We start from the raw sequence: 27,360 nt of genomic DNA, 5'->3' as shown, positions 1-27,360 counted from the left end.
TCAAACTCACTCCACACGTCCAGAAATTCCACACCACTTGTCATACATAACCCACGCATAAAATCATTTGCAATTATGGCCCTCCTTTTAAACACTTCACTTTTCATACCGCAGAAAAACACTAATCATCCTAACTCTCTCACTCTTTTCTTTTACTACCTCAAACAATTCATTCAGGTCCTCTATCATTTCCATTTTATCTCCTTTCAAATCATTCGTACCTGCCACAACAATCATTTCTTTCACCCTTTTCTTTTGCTCTCTAATAGACTCAGTTACGTCCTTGATGGTCGCACCAGGTTGGTACGATTTTGTCAAATCCTCTACTAACACACCTCGTATTAACGAATCTCCACACAGCACTCTCTCCTTCATTTTGTTTAAGTTCACACTCATACTCTTATTTTTCCTATCATACTTTTTATTATTGGCTGGTACACTCAGTAGACTTTTGTTCATATGCTAGCTGCTGCTTTGCTCTTTGTATTGCTCTGCTCAACAACGTGATCTCATTCATAGCATCTATCTCATCTTTTTTATTTTCTGTTAAACCATTAATTTGCTCTGTATTAATACCATCATTCACACTTTCTACATTCACGCCCTCACAGTTCTCTGGTACAACCTCGCCATTTCTTGTCATATCACTATTTTAAACATATATTTTTAACTATATATTTAACCATAACACATATATTTAAATATATATTTAAACATACATACATTCGGCTTTAAAATAATGTTGGATCCTTAATATCAATTATTTCTATGTAATTATGAACTCAACAGATGGCGATTCATTTAATTAGTACTTCAACAGAGTCACTTCCAAGGTCAATAAAGTCAGATTTGTTTGTGTTGTGAAATTTTTTATTCCTGTAAGCTAACAATGTGAGTGATACTTCACCTGTGAAAACTTGTATATTTTATCACCATAGTTTAATAATAATTTCCATGAAACTTAAATATATTTAAACTTGTGTTATTTAAATGTTTTTTTATGAATATTTTAAGCTTAAATTTCCTAATTTGAAAGTGTTTTTTTTTCTTCGTTTTCACATATTATTATTATTATTATTATTATTATTAAACAAGACCTCATGGAGTCAAAGACTCATCTAGGAGGTCCTTTTATCTCACACACATCTCATCATACCGGGTCTTAAACACATTCAAACTCCTTGCAGACACCACACTCTCAGGCAAGGCATTCCAATCATTCACAACTCTGCACGAAAAAAACCTGCCTCTCACTCCCCTACTCACACCCTCTTTATACAGTTTCCAGGGATGACCTCTGGTTCTCCCCTGATCTCCCACTATTCGCTGTAGAACTTCTCCACCATTGATCCTATAGCAACCCCTTACCAACTTGTAGGTCTCTATCATATCTCCCCTCTTCCTTCTCTCCACTAGTCTCTGCAAATTACATCTTTTCAATCTTTCCTCATACTCGACATTCCAGAGGTCAGAAACTACCTTAGTCAGTCGCCTTTGGACCCTTTCCAACATCTCCTCATCCTTCTGAAAACCAGGTGACCAAATCTGGGCACAATAGTCCATGTGTGGCCTAATCAAAGCCTTATACAATGGAACAAGAATCTCCCTACTTCTACACGTCAGTGTCCTCCTCATCATTCCCAGAAGTCTTTGTGTTGTCTTCACAATTTTGGCGATGTGACCCCTAAATTTTAGATCTTTATCCACTATCACTCCCAGATCTCTTATTTCCTCTACTTCCAACAATATATTCTTACCAAGCATAAATTCTGCATCCCATCTTTGTTTTCCAAATTTTAAAACCTTACATTTTGCAACATTGAACTCACACCCCCATTTGCTTGCCCAATCACTCAATTTATTCAAGTCTTCTTGCAAGGCCACAACATCTTCACTACTCTTTATGGTTCTTCCCAACTTTGCATCATCTGCAAACAACTGAATATCTCCATCCAAATCTTCGCCAATATCATTAATATACAAGTTAAATAGTAATGGCCCTAAAACAGATCCCTGAGGCACTCCACTAGTGACTTTCCTTTTCCTGGATATTGCACCCCCATACACAACTTGTTGATACCTATCAGATAGCCAGTCTCCAATCCAATGCACTAATCTAATATCCAACCCCATCTGCTCTAGTTTGACTGTCAACTTATCATGAGGCACTCTATCAAAAGCTTTTGCGAAATCCAAGTATATTACTGTGTATCCTTCTCCTCTGTCCAAGGAAGCAGTCACTTTATTGTAATAAGTAAGTAGATTACTAAAACACGACCTCCCTTTAGCAAATCCATGCTGTCCATCAAAGATTATACCATTGTTGTCAACCCAACTCTGGATTCTAGCTCTCACAAGCTTCTCCAACAACTTAACCACAACACCCGACACACAGATAGGCCTATAGTTTGATGCTTGAGTTCGATCACCTCCTTTATGAAGTGGCACAATCTTGCCCTCCTTCCACTCTTTAGGGACTTGACCAAGTGCAAGACTCGTATTAAAAAAATATGTCAAGGCAGGTGTCAACTCTCTGGCACATTCCTTCAGAATACGTGGTGATATATTATCAAGTCCCACAGCCTTATTTACATCTAGTTTACTCAACTCCCCAAACACCTCTTGCTCACTTACAGTCAGTCTCTCCTCCCCATCATCAACTGCTCTTAATCTCTCCATGAAGTCACATTCACAAGATTGAAAGATCTTTATGAACTGCTCATTAAGTATCTCCACCACACATTCTGCAACAGCTGTCTTTATACCATTTCTATGGTACCATGCAAATCAGATGAAATCTTCTTACTGTTTTATATATACAGTACAATCATTTGTGACTCTTTGATGTAAATGTTCTCAAAAGTTCCTATTCTACTTTTAAGAATTCAAAAGAATGTGTATTAAAACTTAATAAAAGATAGAATTTCAATTACCATTTCATTTATTATATGGCTACTACAGTCAAGTTCACAAAGAGGAAATTTCCCATACTTACCTGGCATTTGAAAATTACTGATCACAAAGGGTGATTTCCCAGAAAGAGGCTGTTCCATTGCACTTTGGGTAGCTGACTTCTGCCACTTCCCCAAACAGGGATAGATGGAGTGTGAATTTTTGTTAATTGGGGGATTGCGTTCGCGCTTTCCTCTCCTCCCAATTAAGAATCCAAAGATAATTAAATGTTGGATTCGTGTTTGTGAAGGTGCTTTAAGTTTTTATGCACCTTAAACATATTCTCATTGAAAGATGTAATGTAAGAGTATGTTTTTATTAAAAACAAGAGTATGTTTTTATTACTCTCCATGTCAAAAGGAGAGTAAACCATCCCTTGCCTCCCCTACTTCTTCCATTACAGTTCCTCCAACAGAGTATCTATGCAGCCTCCCATTGATGTACCCCAAACTTCAAGACTTGACATTTAGCTGCATTAAACTGATACCCCATTTCACGTTCCCATTGGTTCAATTTATTCAAATATTCTTGCAGGTCTACCACATCTGCACTATTACTAATAAGCATTCCAAGTTTCACAACATCTGCAAACAACTGAATATCCCCCTACAATCCATTGACAATGTCATTGATATAAAAGGTTACAGGCATTAGTGAGATTTGGTTGATGGAGGATGTAGATATAGATGATGGTACAGACAGTGCCATAACTAGGCAGGTGCAACAGGTGCATAGATATAGGGTCCAGGATGAAAGGTCCTGAAATGGGGTATCAAAAAATAATCAGTATTATATTTTCATTTTCAAATTTTAAATTTTGTCACTGTGGGAGCCGATTCTGTAACATTTTTGGTTACAGTTAAAAATTAACTGATCTATTTTGATCGTATTTGTTTTTTTTATTTTTTTTTCCAAAAAAAAGGAGGCCAAAAATAAAATCTTGTTAAGGCAATGGGTACAGAATGAATGGAGAATTTTGCTAATGATACCAGAATTGAAGTCAAAAGAGTAGAAGTAGCTCAAGAAAAACAGGGATGCAGAGAACTGTTCATTTAAGGCTATTTGATGTGAGAGTCCAGGATGAAATATATAATTGGTTGCCTATAGGTTAGAGAGTATAAGGGAAAATGGAATGCAGATGACTTGCATTGGAAAATTAGCATAATGAGTGCAGTAAAGTAATTATAATGGGCTGACATAGATTAAGAGGAATGGTCAGAGGGAGGGAACGAAATGGAATTATCCAGCTGCTAAGAGATGCAGAAAAAGAAAAAGTTGAGGAGGGAATATAAAGAAAAAGGTGATCAGCAACCCATGAGAGAAAACTAGTTGATGGGGGTCAAAAGAAATCCCAAAGAGTTCTTTTGCTTTATAGCAAGTAAAAGGAAGATTGACCATGGAAGGATGGCTTTAACATGTGTTGGTGGTATGAAGGTGACAGAAGCAAACAAAATAGTTGAAATCACTTTGCAAGGAAGTACCATCCAGGTGAAGGTATTCTAGTGCTAGACGACATTGACTGTTGGGAGTACAGAGAAGAATTGCATGTGCTTACGATATTGCTAAACCTAAATGCAAACACAGCCATGGGATTAGATGGCATATCAGCCAGGGTATTACAAGGGATTCAAAGTTGTGCAAAAGAACTGGCACCTCCTCTGACCAAGCTGTTTAATTTGAGCTCCAGTTCTAGGAAGGTACCAAGTGAATGGAAAGAGGGCAAAATATTTCTTATACATAAAGGAGATTCCAAGACAGAAGCAGCTAATTATAGGTATCTCAGGAGTGTTGGTTATACTCAAGGAAAATTATAACAATAATTATTATTTTCCTTGAATATAACTAAAGTGCATAACATTTTATATCCTATAGTTCTAGTTGGCACCACCAGCTGAGTTATGAGTAAATATTGTGATTAGCCAATACTTGTAGTATGCAGTACTTTAAAAACTGGAGAAGTACTTCTTTAGAAGTACTACTAAACTGGAGAAGTACTCCTTTATTTGTAGAATTTTTTATTTTTTTATTTTGGAGTAGAGCATAACTGAACCCCATTCTGATCTGTTGGATTTAATGAAGTTTCTTTATTGTGGCAAAATATAGTATAGTCACTTATGCTGTCACATTCATCTTTTAGACATTAAAACTGTTGCAGATGTGAAACTGAATGAATTTTGGTGATTAAACATTTATTATTATTATTTGACACCTCCAGGGAGTCCAAAGACTCATCGAGGGAGAGTGTGCCAACAGCATCGAACGATTGTTCCCCCTTCAGACTACTAACCGCACTCAAACTTACTTACCTGAGCCATTAGTAGCAGAGGCTCTACCAATCAACCAACCTTTGCCGGCTTTATCTTATTTTATTATTATTATTATGTGACACCTCCAGGGAGTCCAAAGACTCATCTGTGCCAACAGCATCGAACAATTGTCCCTTCCAACTACTAACTGCACTCAAACTTGCTTAACTTTTTGCAAGCCATTAGTAGCAGAGGCTCTACCAATCGACCAACCCTTGCTGGCATGCAAAGCATTTTTATCTATCTAATCTAACACTAGTGCTTGAATTTTGTTTCACATTCAAATTTCTTTCATTTCTTCTTGAGAACATTGTTGTTCTACTTTTCTTGACAGATGAATAATGTGAATGATCAGATATTCTATCTACCAGCAGTAATTGGATTTTGTATTATATATATATATATATATATATATATTTTTTTTTTTTTTTTTCATATTTCTTTCAAAGAAATAGGCTACTATATCCAAATATTCAGTGAAATGCCATATGCAGAAAAATTTTCAGATAATTCAAATTTATTATTAGCTTGAAGTTGAAACTTAGTCTGTTGAGTTTCTATTTAACTGTGTTTTACTCTTCCATAATCTCTTCTGGTTCATGTGCCTTTCAAGCCTTAGGGAAGGTGTCCTGGTAATTTCACCATTATCCTAGTTTTGGTTGTTACCATAGATAAGATTTATGGTAACTGAAAAGCATAGTTCCACAGTTATTACAGTTACATTTACATAATGCTTTTAGAACAATATATACAGTTATCGCACATGAGTTTTGTACAAAAAATGGATTATTAAACAATCGGACTACTCATCAGTTTGATTTAGTCATTGGTGACAATACAATTTTGTAATAATATTCTGAGCACTAATAGTAATAGGAAGTCTTATACCATAACATATACTAATACAATAAGTAAATAAAAAAAAATACTCAGTCACAGAAAACATCTTTATTTTCCAACATAAGACCAACTACAAAAAAACATTAATTAAATGTGAGTACCATATGACTAATCATAAACAGAATGAGCTCATAAATTAAAATGATCTGATTTTTTTTTGGTAAAGATTGTTATAATTCTGTATAAAAACAGCTGCATAAGGAAGTATCATTAAATAACATTATAAATAAGATGGAATGTGCATTACAATAATGATAGAATCCAGCTATCACTAATATAAAGGTGTTCTTTAGCTGCCAAAGGTATTGTGTGTATATATATATATATAAGTGTGTTTGTAATTAGAGGAATGATAAAAGTCTTTTTTTTTTCAATAACATTTATAAAAATTTCACAAAAGATATCTCTCATATCTATATCAAAAAAGCTCTACAGTGGAGTGTCTGGACTTGAAGTAGGGGTGGATGGGTGGGTTGAAACAACATATTTGTGCCCTCAAAGATGTATGCAGTAACTGGACATAGGAAAGTATCACTGTCTTAGCCTAAAATGGAAACTTTTACAGTTAAAAATCAGCAAAACAAATTTTATACAATGGGACATATTTTTAAGAGCAAAACATTAATTTTTTAATAAGTATGAATATTATTGATGAATCCTACAGGTACATTCTGTGATATTTTATATGATAAAAGTTGCATGATTTACATCAAAGTTCAAACATAAATTTTAGTAGATTTCAAATATTAAATTTCATTAATAATGTTCTTGCTATTAAATAGCTTATGTTATTAGTTAAATATAAACTCAATTTCATCATGTCCATTTCAATCTGACTGTATGGATTATACACATACAGTCATAGACATACTCTATGCATGCATATATGCATCTATTATGAAACAAGACTAAGGATTGTAGACTAAAACACACAATACACAAAGATTATTGAAGAAAAAATGAGAGAGTTTCAGAACAGGAACCAAACTTTGGAGATTCAGTGGCAAACCTTGAAGAAAACCCTGACTGATTCAGCCAGAGAAGCATGTGGTGAAGGTTGTCTGCAAGGATAGAAAAATCAGAACTCCATGGTGGACGCAGGAAGTTAAAGAGGCAGTGAAGGAAAAGAAGAAAGCATATCAAAAGTTCCTGGCAAATAAGTCAGCTTGTGCTCTTAGAGAATACAGAGACAAATGTAAGAAAGCTAAACAAAAGTCATGGGAGGACTTTGGCAAGAACATAAAAAATAAATATCAAGAAGGTGGCAAGATATTCTGGAGGTTGTTGAAGAAGCTTAGAAATGGAGAAAAGAGTGCTGTAAAAGGAGTTAGAGATGAAAAAGGTGACATGAAAAACTGGAGAAACAGATATCCTTGAAGTATGGAGTAATTACTTCAAAAAATTGCTAAATGAAACAAGCAGTGATAGCACAGTGGTAAAAAAACACTCAACAGGTATACAGTCAGGAATACATATCCATACTTGAAGTATGGATATGTATTCCTGACATCAAAGAAAAAGACATCAAAGGTTTGAAATGTGGAAAGGCAGCAGGAGTAGATGATATTTGGCATAGAAATGCTGAAGTATGGTGGATAAAAGTCTTACAGTGGCTGCACTGCATAGTTCAGAAAGCCTGGACACAGGGATGAATTACCGATGATTGGAGTAGAGCTCTCATAGTACCCATATATAAAAATGGAAATGTGAGAATTACAGAGGTATTTCCCTACTAAGTGTTCCTGGTAAGATTTATACAGTATACTTGAGAAACGGTTGAGAAGAATTGTGGAAGAAAAGCTTGGTGAAGAACAAGCTGGATTCAGACCAATTAGAGACTGTCAGGATCAATTTTCAGTTTATGACAAATAGTTCAAAAATCATGGGAATATAACAAGATTGAGAGTGGATATAACAATATTAAGAGTGGCGGCTTTGGAAGGAAGTGAGACAAATGATTCTGAGAGCATATGGTGTGAGGTAGAGGTAGTCAAGACAGGATATTTAGTGAGGTGTTGCTACAGACCCAGGAGCACAGAGGATGGGGACCAGGAAATGTTTAGACAGTTAAGTTTGGCAAGCGCAAGAAGAATGATTGTTATGGGAGATTTTAACTATAGTAGTATAAATTGGAGAGAGGAAGATGCATGTAGCAATAGGGGAATGGAATTTCTAGAATTCTTGAGGGACAAATGTCTTAGACAACATGTAAGTTGTCTAAGACATTGAGTTTTGGATTTGGTTATAGCATCAGAAGAGTTGATAATAACTGAGATGACATCTCTCCCACCAGTTGGAGAGAGTGACCATATGGTTTTGACTTGGAAAATGAATAGACATGCAGGAGTATCAAAGAGATGGGAACTTATGTGGAATTATAAAGCAGGTGATTATAATAGTCTTAGACGTCAACTTCGGGAGGAATTGGAAGGCCAGGATATCATTAGTGCATGGGAAATTGTGAAAGAATATTTGTTAGCAGCAATGGTAAGTTGTATACCACGAGTGAAGAAGAGGACACAATTTGGAGTAAAGTGGATGACAAACAATATTACACAAGAATTGCATGCAAAAAAGAGGCTATGGAAGAGATATAAGAAGACAGGTGAAGAGAAGATGCATGAAGAATATAAGACACAGGCCAGAAGAGTGACTAGTGTGGTAAGGAAAGCGAAACTGGAATATGAGAGGAGATTGGCCCTAAGATCCAAAGAAAATCCTAGGGAATTTTTTAGCTATGTGGCCAGTAGGATGAGAAATGACTGTGGAAGAAAAATGGGAATAGAGTGACTGATGCAGAGGACATAGTGGAATTGTTCAATGAACACTTTATTGGAGTATTTCATCCTAGAGGAGTCAGTTTTAATGCTAGAGGGATAGGGCTGGTTCGAGGTTTAGAGGTACAGGAGGAGAGTGTGTTTCAGATACTGAGTAGACTGGATGTCAGAAAAGCTTTGAGACTGGATGGTATTTCATCCAGAGTTTTGAGAGAATGTACTAGGGAACTGACAGTACCTTTAACCTTGCTTTTCAATGAAGGTCTGGCTGCGAGAAAGGTGCCCAAGGAATGGAAGGAAAGTAAGATAGTGCCATTGCATAAGGGTGGTAACCCTTATGATTGGAAGTGTCTAATTATAGCCCAGTCTGTGTGTCATCAGTAGTTGTTAAGATCTTTGAGAAAGTAGTGAGGGACCGTATACAGCATTGGGCAGATGAGGGTAATGTTATCTGTGAGAGTCAACATGGATTTGTGAAAGGGCGCTCTTGTTTTAGCAATATGCTTGCCTTTTATAATAAAGTTACAAGAACATTAGATGAGGGAAAGGCATATACTGCAATTTTCTTAGACTTAGCGAAGGCATTTGACAGGGTGCCACATGATAAGCTAATATTTAAGTTGCAGCACATGGGTCTGGATGTCAGATTGGTCAACTGGATTCAGGATTGGCTGTCTGATAGGTATCAGAGAGTTGTGTATGGTGGAGCAGTTTCAAGGAGGCAGAGGGTTACAAGTGGAGTCCCACAGGGCTCAGTACTAGGACCTATATTGTTTAACCTTTATATCAATGACATTGCCAGTGGATTGCAAGGGGATATTCAGTTTTTTGTGGATGATGCGAAGCTGGGAAGGATTATTAGTAATAGTGCAGATGCGGTAGCCTTGCAAGAGGATTTGAATAAGCTAGATAGATGGGCAAATGAATGGAGTGTCAGTTTAACGAAGCAAAATGTAAGGTCTTGAGGTTTTGGACACATCGATGGGATGCTGCATACTCTATGGGAGGAGTTAAACTGGAGGAAGTAGGGGAGACAAGAGATCTGGGGTTGATGATTGATATAAACCTGAAATTTAGGGGACATATTGCAAGGGTGGTGAAGGTAACGCAAAGGATTGCTGCAATTATGAGAAGGACACTGACCTGCAGAGATAAAAGGGTTATCATTCCGTTGTATAAGTCTCTGATCAGACCACACTTAGACTATTGTTCTCAGATTTGGTCCCCAAGATTTGAAGGGGATAAATTAACTGTGGAAAGGGTACAAAGGCAGGTAACAAAGATGGTTTCAGGACTGTACAATTTTGGTTATGAGGATTGGCTGAGGGAATGTGTACTGCAGAGTTTGGTGGATAGAAGAAGGAGAGGTGATATGATTGAGACTTTTAAACTGTTGAGAGGTGGTTACAGGGTTGACACTGGGGAGTTCTTTCACTTGGTTCAACAGTGAGAAGGAGTGATGACAAGAGGCCATCCCTGGAAGTTACGAAAGGAAACTGTGAGCAAGAGGGTGAGGAGTGGTTTCTTTGCATGGAGGGTGGTTGAACTGTGGAATGCATTGCCTGATGGAGTGGTGAGAGCAAGAATGGTCAATGAGTTTAAGGAGTGGTATGATAGAGTTTGTGTTTCTTAGGGGGAGGACCTCCCCTCGATGAGTCATTTTGACTCCATGGAGGCCTGAATAATAATAATAATATAACAAAGATCTGTATTTAAGTTTTGTTGATTTGGAAAAGGCATATGACAAGGTGCCAAGAGAGAAGCTATTCAATACGCTACAATTATATGGTGTCAATGTGGCATTATAACAAAGATCTGTATTTAAGTTTTGTTGATTTGGAAAAGGCATATGACAAGGTGCCAAGAGAGAAGCTATTCAATACGCTACAATTATATGGTGTCAATGTGGCATTATATCAAGAAATACTTAGTCTTTATTTGAGTTGTAAGTCAGCAGTTAGAATTGAAGGAAGTACAGGAAGATGGTTTAATGTTAAATCTGGTGTCAGACAAGGATGTACGTTATCCCCTTGTTATTCATTATCTATATGGATCACATTATGAAGGAAAGTCGTATTAAACATGATATCAAAATTGGAGATGTTAATGTCAGTGCTTTGATGTATGTGGACGATGTTATACTAAATAAATCCGCTACAAGTCTGCAAGATTCCCTGACTAAATTGAATAACTGTTGTAATAGATATGGTATGAAGGTCAGCAATAAAAAGATACAGACAATGAAAATAGGCAGAATCATTGAAAATGTCAATGCATTGTGAACGGAGAATCTGTGGAACAAGTAAAACATTTCAGCTACTTAGGCACAATTTTTAGTGAAGATGGTAAATTAAATATGGAAATAGACAACAGAATCAAAAGTTTGTATGGTAGGAAGTCAAATGAATAAATTCATATGTAATAAGAGAGAAATTAGTCAAAACACTAAATTAGCTGTATACAAGACAGTGTTCAAACCAGTTTTAACTTATGGATCTGAGAGCTGGGTCAGAAGTAAAGCACTTGACCAAAGACTAGAGACCGCAGATATGAGAGTCCTGAGAAAGATTAGAGGCGTGAACAGATGGCATCAACGGCAATATCATATTAAAAATGAGAATATTAGGAAAGAGCTTGACATTATCAGCGTCCAGGAATGAATTAGCAGAGCTAATCTCAGGTGGTATGGTCACTTAAACAGAATGGGCGAGGAAAGATTAGCAAAACAAGTGTTCTCTGCTAGGTTGGCAGGAAAACGACCCAGAGGAAGACCAAGATATAGGTGGATTGATATGGTACAAAGTGTCTTAGACAATAGAAATAAAGCTGTGATAATATTGGAGTCTTAACAAGTAACAGACTGATTTGGAGGAAAATTGTAGATAGGAAGTTAGTAATGATGTGAAGTTTCCATGTAGTACTAATATCCTCTACACCCCTTGAGGGTAAATGGCAGGAATTTGATGATGATGACGATGACTAAGGATTCCTTGCACATTTCGTAAAATGTGTTTCTGCCTACTTACTGAAGAAAACCAATGAGTGTGAAAGAGTGCTGTGTGGGCAGTGAAACCTTATAAATGAACTAATAAAAGACAGATAATATACAAGCAGTGTGGTGGTCACGTCCTTTAATAGTTCAGTATTACATTTGTGCATGCTGCAAATTCGTAAGCACCCATGTTCAAGTTGCAAAGCTAATATTGTAATTTTGCTTAACCTTTTGCATTTAAAGCATTTTTTTTCTTTATATCTGATCCACACACAAAAGGCCACAAATCCTATAGCACATTAGTGCCGTGTGTGTGGGAAAGAGGAATAGAAGAGAGGAGGAGTCTGTTCACATTTTGCTTGAACAGCTGAGGGTTGTAATCTTTAGGGAAGGCAGAGTGGGGAAGACTGTTCCATTGAGTTTCATTGAGTTTCTAGATGGACTGTAAAAGGGTGTTGGTTAGCAGTGGCTCTTGTTTTAATGATTTTAGAGGACAGTGAAGGAATAAAGTATCTGCAGAAGAGACCCAAGGCAAAATTATATCTGTGAGAGAGGGAGGGATTGAAGTGGGTTTGTGAGAGAGGGATCATTAATTAGCTGGATTGTCATCTTCTGGATAGAATCTAGCAATCTTAGAGAGGATTTTGATGCACCACCCCAAATATGGGAGCAATATTCCATGGCTGGGCTGATTTGGGCTTTGTATAGAGTTAGCAGCTGTGATGTACTTTCTTGTGGAAAAAAGTACACTAAATTTTTGGCAGCTTCAGAAGCTATAGTTGAAATATGGATGTGCCAGGAAAGATCCAAGGTCCAGGCGAGTCCAAGAAGAGAAATCTGATCGTATTTAGATATCTCAGTATTATTGAAGGTAAGGGGGAGGGATGCAAGCTCTTTCTTGTGAGAGATTAGACAGAACCGAGTTTTGGTGGCAATGAAGTTTACAAGGTTGTCCTTGCCCCACTGGGATATAGCTAAGAGATCTGAGTTCAGTTCTCTGGTCATGGTAGATCTTGAGGATCCTAATACTTGAGCACTACAAGGTTTGCTGAATGAAAAGGAAGAATAGAGTGTACTATCGTCAGCAAAGCTATGGATAGGATTGGAAGTCTGTGAGAGTAGGTCATTTATATACAAGAGGAAGAGAGTGGGTGAAAGAACAGAACACTGGGTTACTCCTGTATTGGTGGGGAAATCTGAGGAGAGTAAACCATCTGCCATGACACATAGTTAGCAACCAGTGAGAAAGTTGATGATCCAGTTGCAGAGTGAGGAAGGCAGACCAAAGGAGGCAGTTTGGTGAGTAGGCCGCTGTACAAAACCTGATCAAATGCCTTTGAAATGTCGAGGGCAACCATGAGTTTCTTCAAATTTCTCTATAGCCCGAGTCCTTAGGTGGGTGGTGAGAGTACAAAGATCAGCTGTAGGTCACCAGTAGCAGAATCCATACTGCTGGTTACTGATTGCTTGATATGTCTCTACGTTGTTCAAGAGTTGGTTGCTGATGACCTCCATAATTTTTGAGGGAGCAATTGGCAAGAGCAGTTGGACAGTAGTTCATTGGTTGACTTTTATCAACCAATGATAAAACGGTTGACTTTGGGAAGGGCTGGATGCCTGAATAGGATAGATTGAAGAGATGATGCAGGATAGGTTTTAGTTCAAGGGCACAGGTTTGTAACACAGTAGGTGGGATACCATCAGGACCAGATGACTTGTTTATGTTTAGGTTTAAGGATTCTTCAGATTTCTTTTTGTCAGAAGACTATGGGAGACATGAATTGAGCTAATCTTTGTGGAGTGGAGAGAGCTTTGCCCAAATCATCAATGCAGGAATTGGAAGAGAAGAGTGATTCCAATAAGTTGGCCTTGTCTTTTGGTCAGGTGACTACAGTACCATTGCTTAACCTGGGTGGGCAGAAGTTGCAGCCAATGCCCTTGGCAAGGGACCAGATGGAACAACTGCCATTTGGGCAGGAGGTGAGTTTGCAGCATTTGGCCTTTCAAAGTCTGATTTGGACTTGGTGATGATTCTTTTGCAACTGTTGCAAGCAGTAATATAGGCAGAGAGGGCAGCTGGAATTTTGGTCCTGAGCCAATTGTGGTAAGCAGAGATTTTTTTCTTTTACAGCATTGGCACACTTTTTATGAGAACCAAGGCTTGGATAATGGCTGAGAATTTGGGGGTGGAATAAGGAAAGCCTTCATTCCTGTGAGGATGATTTCTATTTCTGTTATTCAATCTGAGCAGGTGTTTGGATCAGAAGAACTGAAGCAATAGTCAGACCATGGGAAGAAGGAACAGAAGTCACAGAGGTCCTTCCAGTTGGCACCCTTGCAGTTCCAAAAGACACGAGAACATAAACTAGTGGGTGAAGGTTGTTCTGTGGCAAAAGAGACTTGTATGAGGTTGTGGTCTGAGTTTCCAAGAGGAGAACCAACAACCACAGTATACCTGGAAGGGGAACTTGTTAGGAAGAGGCCAAGTGTGTTGGCAAATTGGAATGGGTTGTCTGGTATTCTGGTAGGATGATTAATGATCTGAGTCAGGTCATTGCTGATGGCAAACACCTCAGCATCCCTGCCTGCTTGATTTGTGAAACTGGAAAAGGGGAGCCAATATGAGTTGTGGACATTGAAGTTCCCCAAAAAGGATGACCTCACTATTGGGGTATTGAGACTGCAGAAAGTCGAGCTTTAGAGAGAATTGAAGAAGTTACAGTGGTTGATGGAGTTTGGAGAGTGATATTGGGAGCATATGAAAAGGACAGGTTGATTTGGTAGAGAAACTTTGAGCCAAAGCAGATCAAACAGTGGGGATTCAAGAATTTGCAGTCTCTGGCATGGTATGTTAGTTGTGATGAATGCACAAGTGCCACCCTTGTGGAAGAAAGAGTTGTATAATGTGTAGTTTGGGTAGCTGAGGTGTACAATGGCTGTTGAGGTTGCCAGTTGGGGTTATGAAAGAATAATAGTTCTGGTTTAGATGACTGTGGGTGATGGTGCATATCGTTTATATTGCTATTTAGGCCACAGATATTGGTGAAATGGATGTGGAAACTTTTTTTTTTGTTGTAGGAATTAGTGTTGGTGGGTTGTTTGGTTGAATTTCTGTTGTCTTTTATGATTTTTTGGGTTGGATTTTTGATGTTTTTGGTTTTTTAACTATTTGTGTATTGAGAATTTTTGAGATCTGCAGTAGAAACGCATTTCTTTCAGTTGTGGTTCATTGTGTTTGGTGAGGAAGAGATAAAGGAAGTGGGGCATGCAGTGAGATAACAATCTCACAAACATACCACCCACACAGAGGTGAGTCAGTCTCCTGTCCATACATGGCCTCGAAAGTTCCCCCTGCTGCCACAGTATTTGGTCTCCCTCCAGTCATGAAATGGAAAAATATGTGGTTGCAGAATTTGTCGTTAGCTAATCGGGAAGCCTCCAGGTTCATTACTACCTGGTTTGGTCAGATGTACTAACCAGCAGCCAGCCTGCAGAACCGTTTTACTGCTGTACCCTCAAATGGGGGAGGGTCAGCCCCCCCACAATGAAATTGTTATGTCACTGAGAGTATCACTCTCACTGCATGTGGGAAGAGTGGGAGGGACAGAAGTTAAATGTTAATATACCTATGTGTATTCCTAGACAACTGTAGGATCTCAACTGGAATATATGTTTAGGGATGGCTGATTGTTCACCCTTTTCTTGCCTCCATTTTGTGAATAATTTTTTCTGTATTAATTCAGTCCAAACCATTCAAATACATTTCAATCATACTACTACCCTTTCTCCTACCTGTCAGGCTCTGCATATAACATTTTTCAATTTGCCTTAATATTCAATACTTAAACCTAACATTGCCCTAGTCATTCTTCTCTGTACCTTTTCTAAAATTTCTCACTGCCTGGAAAACTGAGATGACTAAATCCACACACACATCAGTCAATGAACAAGGATATTTACAGACTAATAATAAAATTATGGTAATAACAAGGATATTGACATTCAGCAGGTATGCTGAATGTCAATATCCTTGTTATTATCATAATTTCTTGTGTTGTCTTTAAAATTCAATCTTAAATTAAAAGCTACATTACAATTTTTGCAATGTAGCTTCTAAATTTCAGATCTTTGCTTACCACCATCCCTTATCTTGTCCATCTTCTGCAGTTTAGATATATCTTCTGCAGTGCATCCCCATTAATGGCACTGAAACCCAATGAACTGTAAAATCTCGCACGACAAGTTAATTTAGTTAACTGTCAAGCTCGATTTTCCAAGGTTGACAAATCAAAATAATATAGAAAATATGATTTATTAATATCCTTAAATATAAATTATAATGTGAAAAACCAGGGAAAAGGGATTATACCTTATTGAGTCAGTAAACAGAAAGTTCGCAACAACTTGCGAACATTTAGGCACATAAAACAAAGACTTTCGCAAGAGAGAATCTGAGTGATGTCATCGCGCCAGAGGGTGATCGCGAACACTTTGCAGTCGAAACAAAGAATGATGAGGATATTTAAGGGGCTGAAAGACAAGGTAAAGGGGCCTGTCCTTTGAGCTGTACTGGAAGAGAAGAGAAAGGGAGATTATTAGGAGTTCTGGGCTGGAAGTTTTGTAGCTCATACCTCTTGACTCGGAGAGTAAACTCATAGTTTGTTGTTGGAGTTTCGTCAATGGTCCTTCTCCCTGAAGTTCTCTGGGCAGTTCCCCAAGCACATCCACGATGTGTCCCACAGTATAGCAGGGCACATTCCCCACGATCTAAAGATAATGGACTGGGACCATGATGGACATAGATCATAGGTGAAATCATGGTCTCCTCAACTACCTACTAGTATGAATGACAGGCAGCCACCAACCAAGGAGAAAAAAAGAGAAAGAAATGTCCAGATCAAAATTCTTATTTTACTATGATACTATTTACATGATTACGTTTATATTATGATTAGTTTCAACGATTGTCTTCCAAATGAATCTGTTACTTTTCAAGTTTCTAATATTGGCACAGTCTTGTAAGGCACTAATAACAGCATCAAACTACCTAGAACTTCTTGTTTTTGCTAGCCTTTCCTTGCCCATTCTATTTAACTGAACATCTACCTTAGATTATCCACGATCACACATTCTTGAATGCTAAGAATGTCAAGTTTCTTCTAATATTCTATTGCAAAAATGAGTGTGTCATTTGAACAAATTATATCATGCTCTTTGAATTTGAATCCTTGAAGTATTTAAGATATAGTGTCATAATTTGGACAATATTACACTATATCTTAGTTTCACTAGTAATGGATATAATCTTACAAAAAAAAAAAAAAAAGATTATTATCCCTTCTGATAACAAGTAGACTAACAGAGAACACTTCAAATCAATAGCAGTTCCCTACATTAGAGGAATTTTATATAAAAAAAAAATACACAACAAATAACGTACTTATGACCAAGAAACCAATATTTACACTAACTTCTCTTATCTGCTCTCTAATGAAATCCATCCATTATTACTAGCAGTGTACAGAACAGACTGCTAATATAAACTCTTATGGATATTATTTCTGGGAAAACTCCCATGTTAATCCTCTTAACAAACTATTATATTTATGGCTATTTGCCTGCTTCTGTTTAGGAGTGCTCCAGTTTAAATGCCATTGGCTCTTTTCTCATGGATTCTTAGAGCATTGTAGATGTATATTTATCAATAATATATGTTGAATAGAGGACAAGAAATCTGCACATACCTTTTTCTGGGTGTTGTGGCTCTTCTTCTTTTGCGTTGTCCAAAACTACTGTGTGTGTGTGGGGGGGGGGGGGTTGGCAAGTGGGAGAATTGAAATAACAAATGGAAAAACAAATGGAAAAAACCCGGGTTTTTTTGAATAACATATATATACACATATATTATAAGGGATGGGTGGAGCGTTTTTTTATATTTATATGAGGTGGGAAAAGGAGTTAAAACAGCAACTGATTTTTAGAGGGGGGGGTGAAGAGGGTTGACAGGGTGCAGTCCGTTTCAACAATTCTTGGACATCGTCTGAACACATGGAGGCAGTGGATGCTATGTCAGGTCGGGTAGGTGCTTCTGCTTTTGAAGCATTTGTGTTATCACCTATTGGTCGGAGTTGTGACCTCAATTTTATGTTGTGTAGCTTCCAAACCTCGGAGATTATGTAGGGAATGTGTACGTTGATAGAGTTTGTGTCACGCTTTATGGCTATTGTTTCCGATATTCTAAGCATTATTTCATTGTCTTGTTTGTCTACTATGATGGCCTTGTCGATCTGCAGGGTATGTTTTTTTCCAAGGGCGTGGACAGCTATTTCTGTTTTTCCTGTGCTTTGTATTCGATTTTTCTTTTTGATGTTGCATTTTTTAGTATTTAAATGTTCTGGAATAGGGATGTTACAATCGCGGAAGAGTTCTTGTAGTCTTGCCCATAAAGACCTGATGGTGGAACCTGTGTGGATGATATCACAGTCTTTTTGGCAGGGAAATTTATAGACTACGTTGTGGTGTCCAAATATTTCTTTTTGTGTCTGAGATTTAGTGGATTTTAGGAGACTTGCCAATTTTTGGTTTGTGGTGAACACCAGTTTGTAGTCAGTATGTTTGAAGACGTATTTGTAGGCTTTGTATGTGTTTTGGGTGTATGGTAGTTTAATAATTTTTTGTGTAGGGAAGTTTATTTTGGTACTTGGGCTGTTTTGGCAGTCTTGTTTGCATAATTTATTAGTTGTGTAGGATAGTTGCGATTTTCCAAGATCTGTGTTAGTTTTTTTTATTTCTGCATTTAGATTACTCTGATTGGTTGAAAAACATCACCTACACAGGTTCGACCATCAGGTCTTTATGGGCAAGACTACAAGAACACTTCCGCGATTGTAACATCCCTATTCCAGAACATTTAAATACTAAAAAATACAACATCAAAAAGAAAAATCGAATACAAAGCACAGAAAAAACAGAAATAGCTGTTCACGTCCTTGAACAAAAACATACCCCACAGATCGACAAGGCCATCACAGTAGACAGACAAGACAATGAAACAATGCTTAGAATATCGGAAACAATAGCCATAAAGTGTGACGCAAACTCTATCAACGTACACAGGCCCTACATAATCTCCGAGGTTTGGAAGCTACACAACATAAAATTGAGGTCACAACCCCGATCAATAGGCGATAACACAAACACTTCAAAAGCAGAAGCACCTACCAGATCTGACAGAGGATCCACTTCCTCCATATGTTCAGACGACGACCAAGAATAGTCGAAACGGACCACACCCCATCAACCCCCTTCTCCCCCTCTAAAAATCAGTTGCTGTTTTCAACCCCTTTCACCCTTTCCCACTTCATATAAATATAAAAAACGCTCCGCCCATCCCTTATAATATATATGTATATATATGTTATTCAAAAAAACGCAGGTTTTTTTGAATAACGGCAATTTTGAATAACAATATATTGATAAATATACATCTACAATGCCCTAAGAATCCATAAGAAAAAAGAGCCAATGGCATTTAAACTGGGGCACTCCTAAACAGAAGCAGGCAAATAGTCGTAAATATAATAGTTTGTTAAGAGGAGTAACATGGGAGTTTTCCCAGAAATAATATCCATAATTTACTTGTGTCTTATAACCATACAACCCCCCCTATCATTGGCTCTCTACTCATAATCTCCCCACAACCCCCCCCTCGATCACAAAAACACCCTTAAAAATAGCATTCACTTTACGCACATATCAACACAAGCATATGTCATGGTTGCACGTCACACATTCAATGAGTGCATAAACTTTACAAAAAGTATATACCAAAAAACCATCCTAACATACACCGCACAAAAAATACACATAACATTCCTCAAAAAATGCCTCGATCACAACATCACACCAAAATTTTCGGCAGTACACGGCAACAGCACGATTCGCGGAAACAAAAAATTTGCTATCAGGCATCCCGTGCTCTCATAAAACAAGCCATAAACAACAGATTTAAAAAGAAGCAACAAGCATATTCATACATTCACAAAACAAAAAACAGATTGAAAATGCTACTGACCCCAAACGAATGGGCAGTCTTTTGGGATGATACCCAATCTCACATCAACGACTATACGGTATTATTAGAAGCTCGACATGCAAAGAAATGGTATGCACCAACAAACACCCAATACAACAGTCGCGCTGCTTCCAACCCTTCGGATATTACCACCTTAAAACCCACAAAAAAAAAATTCCGTCATCAATCTATCGCACCACAACCTCACACCTGACGAAATCACCATCCTGAACAAAGGACTAAACTTTGGCGTATCCCCAAAATACATACAAAACAGAGACATCATTACCAAAATCCAAGCGAAATTAGAGTATGACCCTAACAAAGAAACAATATTCCACAAAATTAACAGCATCATAAACAGTAAAATAATAATAAAACCAAACATCGCCCCAACTTACAAAAAGCCCTATTATCCCTAAAAAGGAACGCGAACATTATTATCAATAAAGCTGACAAAGGAGATACAGTAGTCATCACAAACCTAACCGATTACCACAACAAAATAACAGCTATCTTAACTGACCAACACACCTACCAAAAAATCCAAACTGACCCCACCCCTGACCTCATTAAACAAATCAACAGTACCCTACACACCCTAAGAAATGAAGACAAAATAGACAAAACCACAATTAAAAACACAACCCCCCGCACCACATGCACCCCTCATATGTTCGGACAAATAAAAACCCACAAAGACGGGTACCCGATGAGGCCAAAAGTCTCCTACAAAAACACCACTGCAGCTCCTTTATCGAAATTCGCAGCGAAATTTCTCAAACCATTAATTACAGCATCTAACTTCATGATAAAAAACGTAGACAACCTTTTCAAGAAAATAAAAAACCTAACCCTATCCCAAGAAGACATCCTCACTTCATTGGATGCAGCCTCTTTATACACCAACATGGATGTCACCAGAACTTTACACATAGTACACACACACTACTCACAGAAGAACACCCTACATTCTCATACTAAACTAATGCCCAATGACATTATTAACCTAATAAAACTAATAATCTCAGCAAACTTCTTCAAGGTCAACAACAACATGTACATTCAAATCTTCGGACTCACCATGGGCCAAAACATCAGCGGACAACTAGCAGAAATATTTCTAGCACACATAGAATCACTCCTACTCCACCCTTCCCTCCCCCACGGCATCACATTTTATGGCAGATACGTGGACGATATTCTGTGCATTGGAAATCCTACACACATCACCACTTTAAAAGCATCCCTAAACAGTTACAGCAACAGACTAAAATTCACCTCAGAAACCGAACAGAACAAATCCATCAATTTTTTAAACTTGACAATAACCAGAACACACAACAAAATAGCCACAAAAGTATACTCACAAACCCTCACATATCGGAAACTACCTCCATTTCCATTCATACCTTCCATATTCCGTTAAAAAAATCGGTCATCTTATCACAATTCTTAAATGCGTACAAATTTTCAACCAATCAGAGTAATCTAAATGCAGAAATAAAAAAACTAACACATATCTTCGAAAATCGCAACTATCCTACAGAACTAATAAATTACGCAAAACAAGACTGCCAAAACAGCCCAAGTACCAAAATAAACTTCCCTACACAAAAAATTATCAAACTACCATACACCCAAAATACATACAAAGCCTACAAATACATCTTCAAACATACTGACTACAAACTGGTATTCACCACAAACCAAAAATTGGCAAGTCTCCTAAAATCCACTAAATCTCAGACACAAAAAGAAATATTTGAACACCACAATGTAGTCTATAAATTTCCCTGCCAAAAAGACTGTGATATCACCTACACAGGTTCCACCATCAGGTCTTTATGGGCAAGACTACAAGAACACTTCTGCGATTGTAACATCCCTATTCCAGAACATTTAAATACTAAAAAACGCAACATCAAAAAGAAAAATTAAATACAAAGCACAGGAAAAACAGAAATAGCTGTCCATGCCCTTGAACAAAAACATACCCCACAGATTGAGAAGGCCATCATAGTAGACAGACAAGACAATGAAATAATGCTTAGAATATCGGAAACAATAGCCATAAAGTGTGATGCAAACTCTATCAACGTACACAGGCCCTACATAATCTCCGAGGTTTGGAAACTACACAACATAAAATTGAGGTCACAACGCCAACCAATAGGCGATAACACAAACACTTCAAGAGCAGAAGCACCTACCCGACCTGACATAGCATCCACTTCCTCCATGTGTTCAGACGATGACCAAGAATAGTCGAAACGGACCGCACCCCGTCAACCCCCCTTCATCCGCCTCTAAAAATCAGTTGCTGTTTTCAACCCCTTTCACCCTTTTCCACCTCATATAAATATAAGAAACGCTCCACCCATCCCTTATAATATATATGTATATATATGTTATTCAAAAAAACCCGGGTTTTTTCCATTTGTTATTTCAATTCTCCCACTTGCCAACCCCCCCCCCCCCCACGCCACACACACACACAGTGGTTTTGGACAATGCAAAAGAAGAAGAGCCACAACACCTAGAAAAAGGTATGCGCAAATTTCTTGTCCTCTATTCAACATATATTTATTAATAAATATACATCTACAATGCCCTAAGAATCCGTGAGAAAAGAGCCAATGCCATTTAAACTGGGGCACTCCTAAACAGAAGCAGGCAAATAGCCGTAAATATAACTCCTAATTTAAATAAATTTGGGTCTAAAAATTGCCAAACATTTGAGAGGCTGTCATCCTCTGCAAAAAACAACAAAACTGGCTACCCTTGATTTCAGTCAGTAAGCATAATCAGAAAATTAGAATACTTGCCTGAAATTTCATGTTTTTATTCAATTATATATTGTGCATCTTCTGATTATTTTTTGATTACCCTTGTAAATGCCACAGTAACTGTAAATTAAATTTTCATAGCATTATGTATAACCAACACATGAGTCTAAACACGTGAATAATAATAATACTAGAAGATTAACATCCCTACCTGCTGAGGTGGATAAATAGTAAAACCGAATTGCATTTCTTACCCATGTTATTCAATAGGTGTTACAGAATTGTATCCGGATTTATAGACGTCCTGGCCGGTTGAAGAATTAAACCAAAGATTTCTCAAATTATCAGAAGTTCAGAAAGCTCAGCTGAATTCCTACACCATTTTTATTTGAGTACGAAGAAGTTATATGCCAAATTTGGTAGTCTGAACTTTTACTATTTAGGTAAAGAATAACACAGCAGTTTAAGTTCCATGCCTAGGATGACTATTATCTGCAAACTCAGTTGCTTTTACGTTACGGTAAGAAGAAGCTATATGTTGAATTTGAAGTTCCAGCTCATCGTTTCAGAGCTCTTGATTAAATAGAAAGATAGGTATACTGATAAGCTGTTTAAAATACACTCACCTTTTAACAAATTGCTAAAAAAGCCCAACAAAAACTCCATAGCATCAATAAATATTCTAAAGTGATAATTGTTTAAAAAATTTTATGCTTCAAACTTATTTGTTATTCAAAAAACTTTGTATATTTTAAATACCAGAATATTGTAAGTAAGTCATATCAGTTTAATAAAATCCTGTATCATTTTATATCCTATATAGATGACATATTTAGCATAATTTATTTAAGATTATGCTAATTATGTTACTTTTATGATTATGTTAAATAGTTACTCTATTAAAAAAAATAATAATAACATGGCACTTCATTCATGTTCTTAGTGCAGTTGGTTGTTCCTATAATTATAATATAAAACATAATGAGGAATATATTTAGCAAGCCAGCTATCTACCTGTTTGTATACGGGGACAAACACAACCAGGACATCTATGAGCTGGTGGATTTTGTTCAGGGGTGCATGTTCCAGCACAACGAAGAGGAGGACACCTTAACTGACATACACAGCTTAGACAACCATCATTTCCCACTGTTTTATGGCACCTTAAGCCCCTACAAACAACTGGAGGACAAGTTCTAGGTGGAAGAGTAGTATACGTAGTGGTAATATCTGTGAAAGGCATTGTAGTTTCTGCAACAACAGCTGAAAACAGAAAACATATATTTATTATAACAAATGCATATATATGATAGCTAACTATGATGCTAAAGTTCTACTATATTAACCAATTCAGAGAGCTCTTGGAAAACCTCATCAGGTACCTCAGGTTTGCCATGCTCGTACTCAATTTAGTGAGTACGAGCATGGCAAACCCGAGGTACCTGATGCTGGACTTCATGTAATATACATCTGTTATATTATCTGTAGACTGGTCCTCTCCCCTTCTTTCTTCTCTTCTTGCTCCTTATCCCCAATGCTATTAGAGGGCTAGGGGTGAATCTTTCCTATCTTGTTATGTTATTTCGCCTATTGCAGCCATTGAAGGGGGCAAGCTAGCCCCAATAGGTGCCGGTCCCAAGCCCAGATAAATGGCAAGAGTTGACGTCAGGAAGTGCATCCGGTCATAAAACTTCACTGCCAGCTCTAGCTATGATCAAATAAGTTGAAAAGAAAGTGATACAAGGGCTAGGGCATACCCCTTAAGCGACGCGCAGCCACATTGCCCTACAGCTGTGAGAAGTGGACGAGGGCTACCGCATCAAGGGTGGGTGCGGTTAAAGAAGCGAGCCCAGCAGGTGGAGAGAATGTTGCGAGTGGGAACGTTGAATGTTGGAAGCATGACTGGAAGGGGAAGAGAGGTGGCAGACATGATGAGGAAGTTGGACATTTCATACATGCAGGAGACATGGTGGAAGGGGAAAAGGTGAAGGAACTAGGAGACGGGTATAAATTGTTCTACTCTGGAGCGAATAAAGAGGGAAGAAATGGTGTCAGAATTGTGGTGTGTGGCAGAATGAAGGGTAAAGTCCTGGAAGTAGGTAGGAGGAACGACAGGATCATGCGAATGAAACTGGATCTTGGAGAAGAGCAACTGGTCATCTTATGTGTATATGCCCCACAAGTTGGCTGTACAGCAGAAGAGAAGGATGAATTCTGGAACATGCTAGATGAAGAAATGAGAGAACTGGAAGAAAATGAGATGGTGATTGTCGGAGGAGACTTGAACGGACACATAGTGAGACAGAATAAGGACTGTGAAAGGCTTCATGGTGGCCATGGAGTGGAAATGATGAACCAAGAAGGAGAGAGGATTTTGGACTTTGCAGTAGCGTTTGATCTGGCAATTGTGAACTCCTTTTTCTGTAAGAGGGAAGAGAATTTGATAACATTCAGAAGTGGCAACAATAGTTCACAGATTGGCTACATTTTGACTAGAAGAAAACATCTTAAGGCAGTAACAAATTGTAAGGTAATCCCAACAGATCAGGTTGCACAGCAACACCGGCTGCTGTGTGCAGACTTTAAAATAAAGTCGAAGATAGGAACCTTTGGAAGCCATGAGAGGAAGAAAATTAAGTGGTTTCGCTTAAAAGAAGAGGGTGTGAGGAACCGTTTTAGGGAGAAGGTGTTAGAGAGGATTTTGGATGGACTAGAAAGTGTACAAGACTGGTGGAGACATAATTCCAAAGTAATTCTATGCTGTGCAATTGAGGTGCTTGGTGAAACATTCAAAATATTAGGGAACAGAAGGAGGGTTGGTGGTGGAATAATAATGTAGAAGATGCAGTGACGGCTAAGAGAAAGGCAAAGCAGAAGTGGGACGAGTCAAAGAGTGGAAGAGGCCAGCGAGGAGTACAGAGAGAAAAAGTGAGAAGCAAAAGAGTTGTTGCACAGGCGAAGGCCATGGCATATGATCAATTAGAACCAAAGGTTGATCATAAAGGTCTTCCTTTGGTTCTAATGTAATAACAAAGGAAGGACAGAGAAAAATTTATCGATTGGCAAAATGTAGAAATAAGGCATCAAAGGACATCGTACTTGTGAGACAGATCAAAGACTCTGGAGGAAGGGTATTAAGGAAGGATGTGGATATAAGAAACAGATGGAGAATATACGTTGAAGGGCTTTTGAATAAAGAAAATGCAAGGACTCACAGAGAAGATGGGGAGCCTAATGAGGGGATGGTGCAAAACATTAGTAGAGTGCAAGTGAAGGAAGCCGTAAAGAGGATGAAGAATGGAAAATTGGTAGGCCCTGACAGGATCTCAGTGGAGGCATGGAAGGCACTAGGGTAGGGGTGTTCAACCTGTTGATCGCAATCGACCGCGGAGCGATTTTTGGTCGATCTCTTGTATTCCTCCTTAATTCTTGTAGAAAGGCTTATATGCTGGTTAAACATGATAACTAAATGCTTAAGGAATTGACAGCGTACACTAGAAATATAAATTAAATCAACTTTAATATATACTTTCCAATTGAAAGTATATATTTCCAATATATACTTTCCAATTCCAATATTGACGTTGCCATCTTCATGGGAATTTAGGTTAAAGACACGTGCATGCAAGTACTACATAACAGCAAATGAGAAATGAAGCGAGGAAGCTACCGTTTTCCTAAAGTCCTGATGGTGCCCCCCCCGGCAGGCTATATTAGGTGTTCTTGGCCTTTGGGCTGAAGTTTCCCAAATTTGGGACAGTCTCATGCATCCAAATTTGTTGAGGCTGATTCCATGAATGGTCTTTCATATTTGAACTTGCTGTGGTGTACTACTGTGGCTTTCTTCCACCTTATTCTGTGGCGAGTATCCACAGCATGGTCTGCAAGCCCAGAGTGGCTGTACTGGTGAAATCTGATGTAGTCTTTGTGTTCTGAGATTCTGATATTTGCTGTCCTGCCTGTTTGGCCAAAGTAGGACAATTTACAGCTGCAAGGGACCTGGTATACACCAGGTAGGTCTAGGGGAAGTGGTTGGTCTTTAGTGGAGCGGATAAGGGATGTCAATTTTCTATATGGTCTGTAACAAGAGGTTGTCATGTTTTTTTAGGATTTTGTTATTTTTTTTCGAGGTGCCTCGGATGTAGGGAATGGTGATGTATTTAGAGTAATCTTTTTTTGTGACAGGGGAAGGTGGGTTGTGGATAACTGGTTTTAGTATTTTTTGGATTTTATTTTATTTTTTTTGGGGAGGGGGTAGCCATTGGCTGAGAAAGTGTTAAGGATGTGATTTAGTTCAGTAGTTAGGGCTTGGTCATTTGAACAGATTAGTTTTGCCCTGTTGAATAGTGTCTTAATAACTCCATATTGTTGTGAGGGGAGGGGGGGATTGTTGGTGAATGTATCTGCCTGTATGGGTGGGTTTATAAACTGAGAAAACCAAGGTTCCATCAGGTTGGCAGGTGACTAGTGTGTCTAGAAAGGGGTGGCTATTGTTTTTCTCTTTTTCCAAGGTGAACTCGATTCTAAGGTGTTGGTTGTTTAAGTGTGTTAAGAAGGAGAGGAGTGTGTC

The 27,360-nt window shown here is 38.0% G+C and overlaps 1 protein-coding gene and 1 non-coding gene across 7 annotated transcripts in view; one reads left to right on the top strand and one right to left on the bottom strand.

Annotated features, from left to right (window-relative positions):
• The first annotated feature begins 2,987 nt into the window (after positions 1 to 2,987).
• On the top strand, positions 2,988 to 3,150 carry LOC150096111 (U1 spliceosomal RNA). The gene has a single exon (XR_016550003.1). It is a non-coding gene; the product is annotated as a U1 spliceosomal RNA (small nuclear RNA).
• Positions 3,151 to 6,191: 3,041 nt separating this feature from the next.
• The window catches only part of LOC150096090 (kielin/chordin-like protein), a 649,251-nt gene continuing 628,082 nt past the window's right edge, over positions 6,192 to 27,360 (bottom strand). For all 6 annotated transcript variants that reach the window (XM_090408779.1, XM_090408780.1, XM_090408782.1 and 3 more), the window contains 2 exons: positions 23,805 to 24,053; positions 6,192 to 6,702 (listed from right to left, as the gene is read on the bottom strand). In XM_090408779.1, the coding sequence (XP_090264905.1) occupies positions 6,698 to 6,702; positions 23,805 to 24,053 (254 nt within the window). In that variant the 3' untranslated portion in view covers positions 6,192 to 6,697. The remainder of the gene's footprint in view (positions 6,703 to 23,804; positions 24,054 to 27,360) is intronic.

Source organism: Typopeltis vanoorti, chromosome 19 (assembly GCF_054136105.1).
Source record: "Typopeltis vanoorti isolate ZY-2024b chromosome 19, IOZ_Tvanoo_1.0, whole genome shotgun sequence".
NCBI lineage: Eukaryota > Metazoa > Arthropoda > Arachnida > Uropygi > Thelyphonidae > Typopeltis > Typopeltis vanoorti.
Note: the sequence above shows the minus strand (reverse complement) of the source record. Positions and strands in the feature narration are given on the sequence as shown.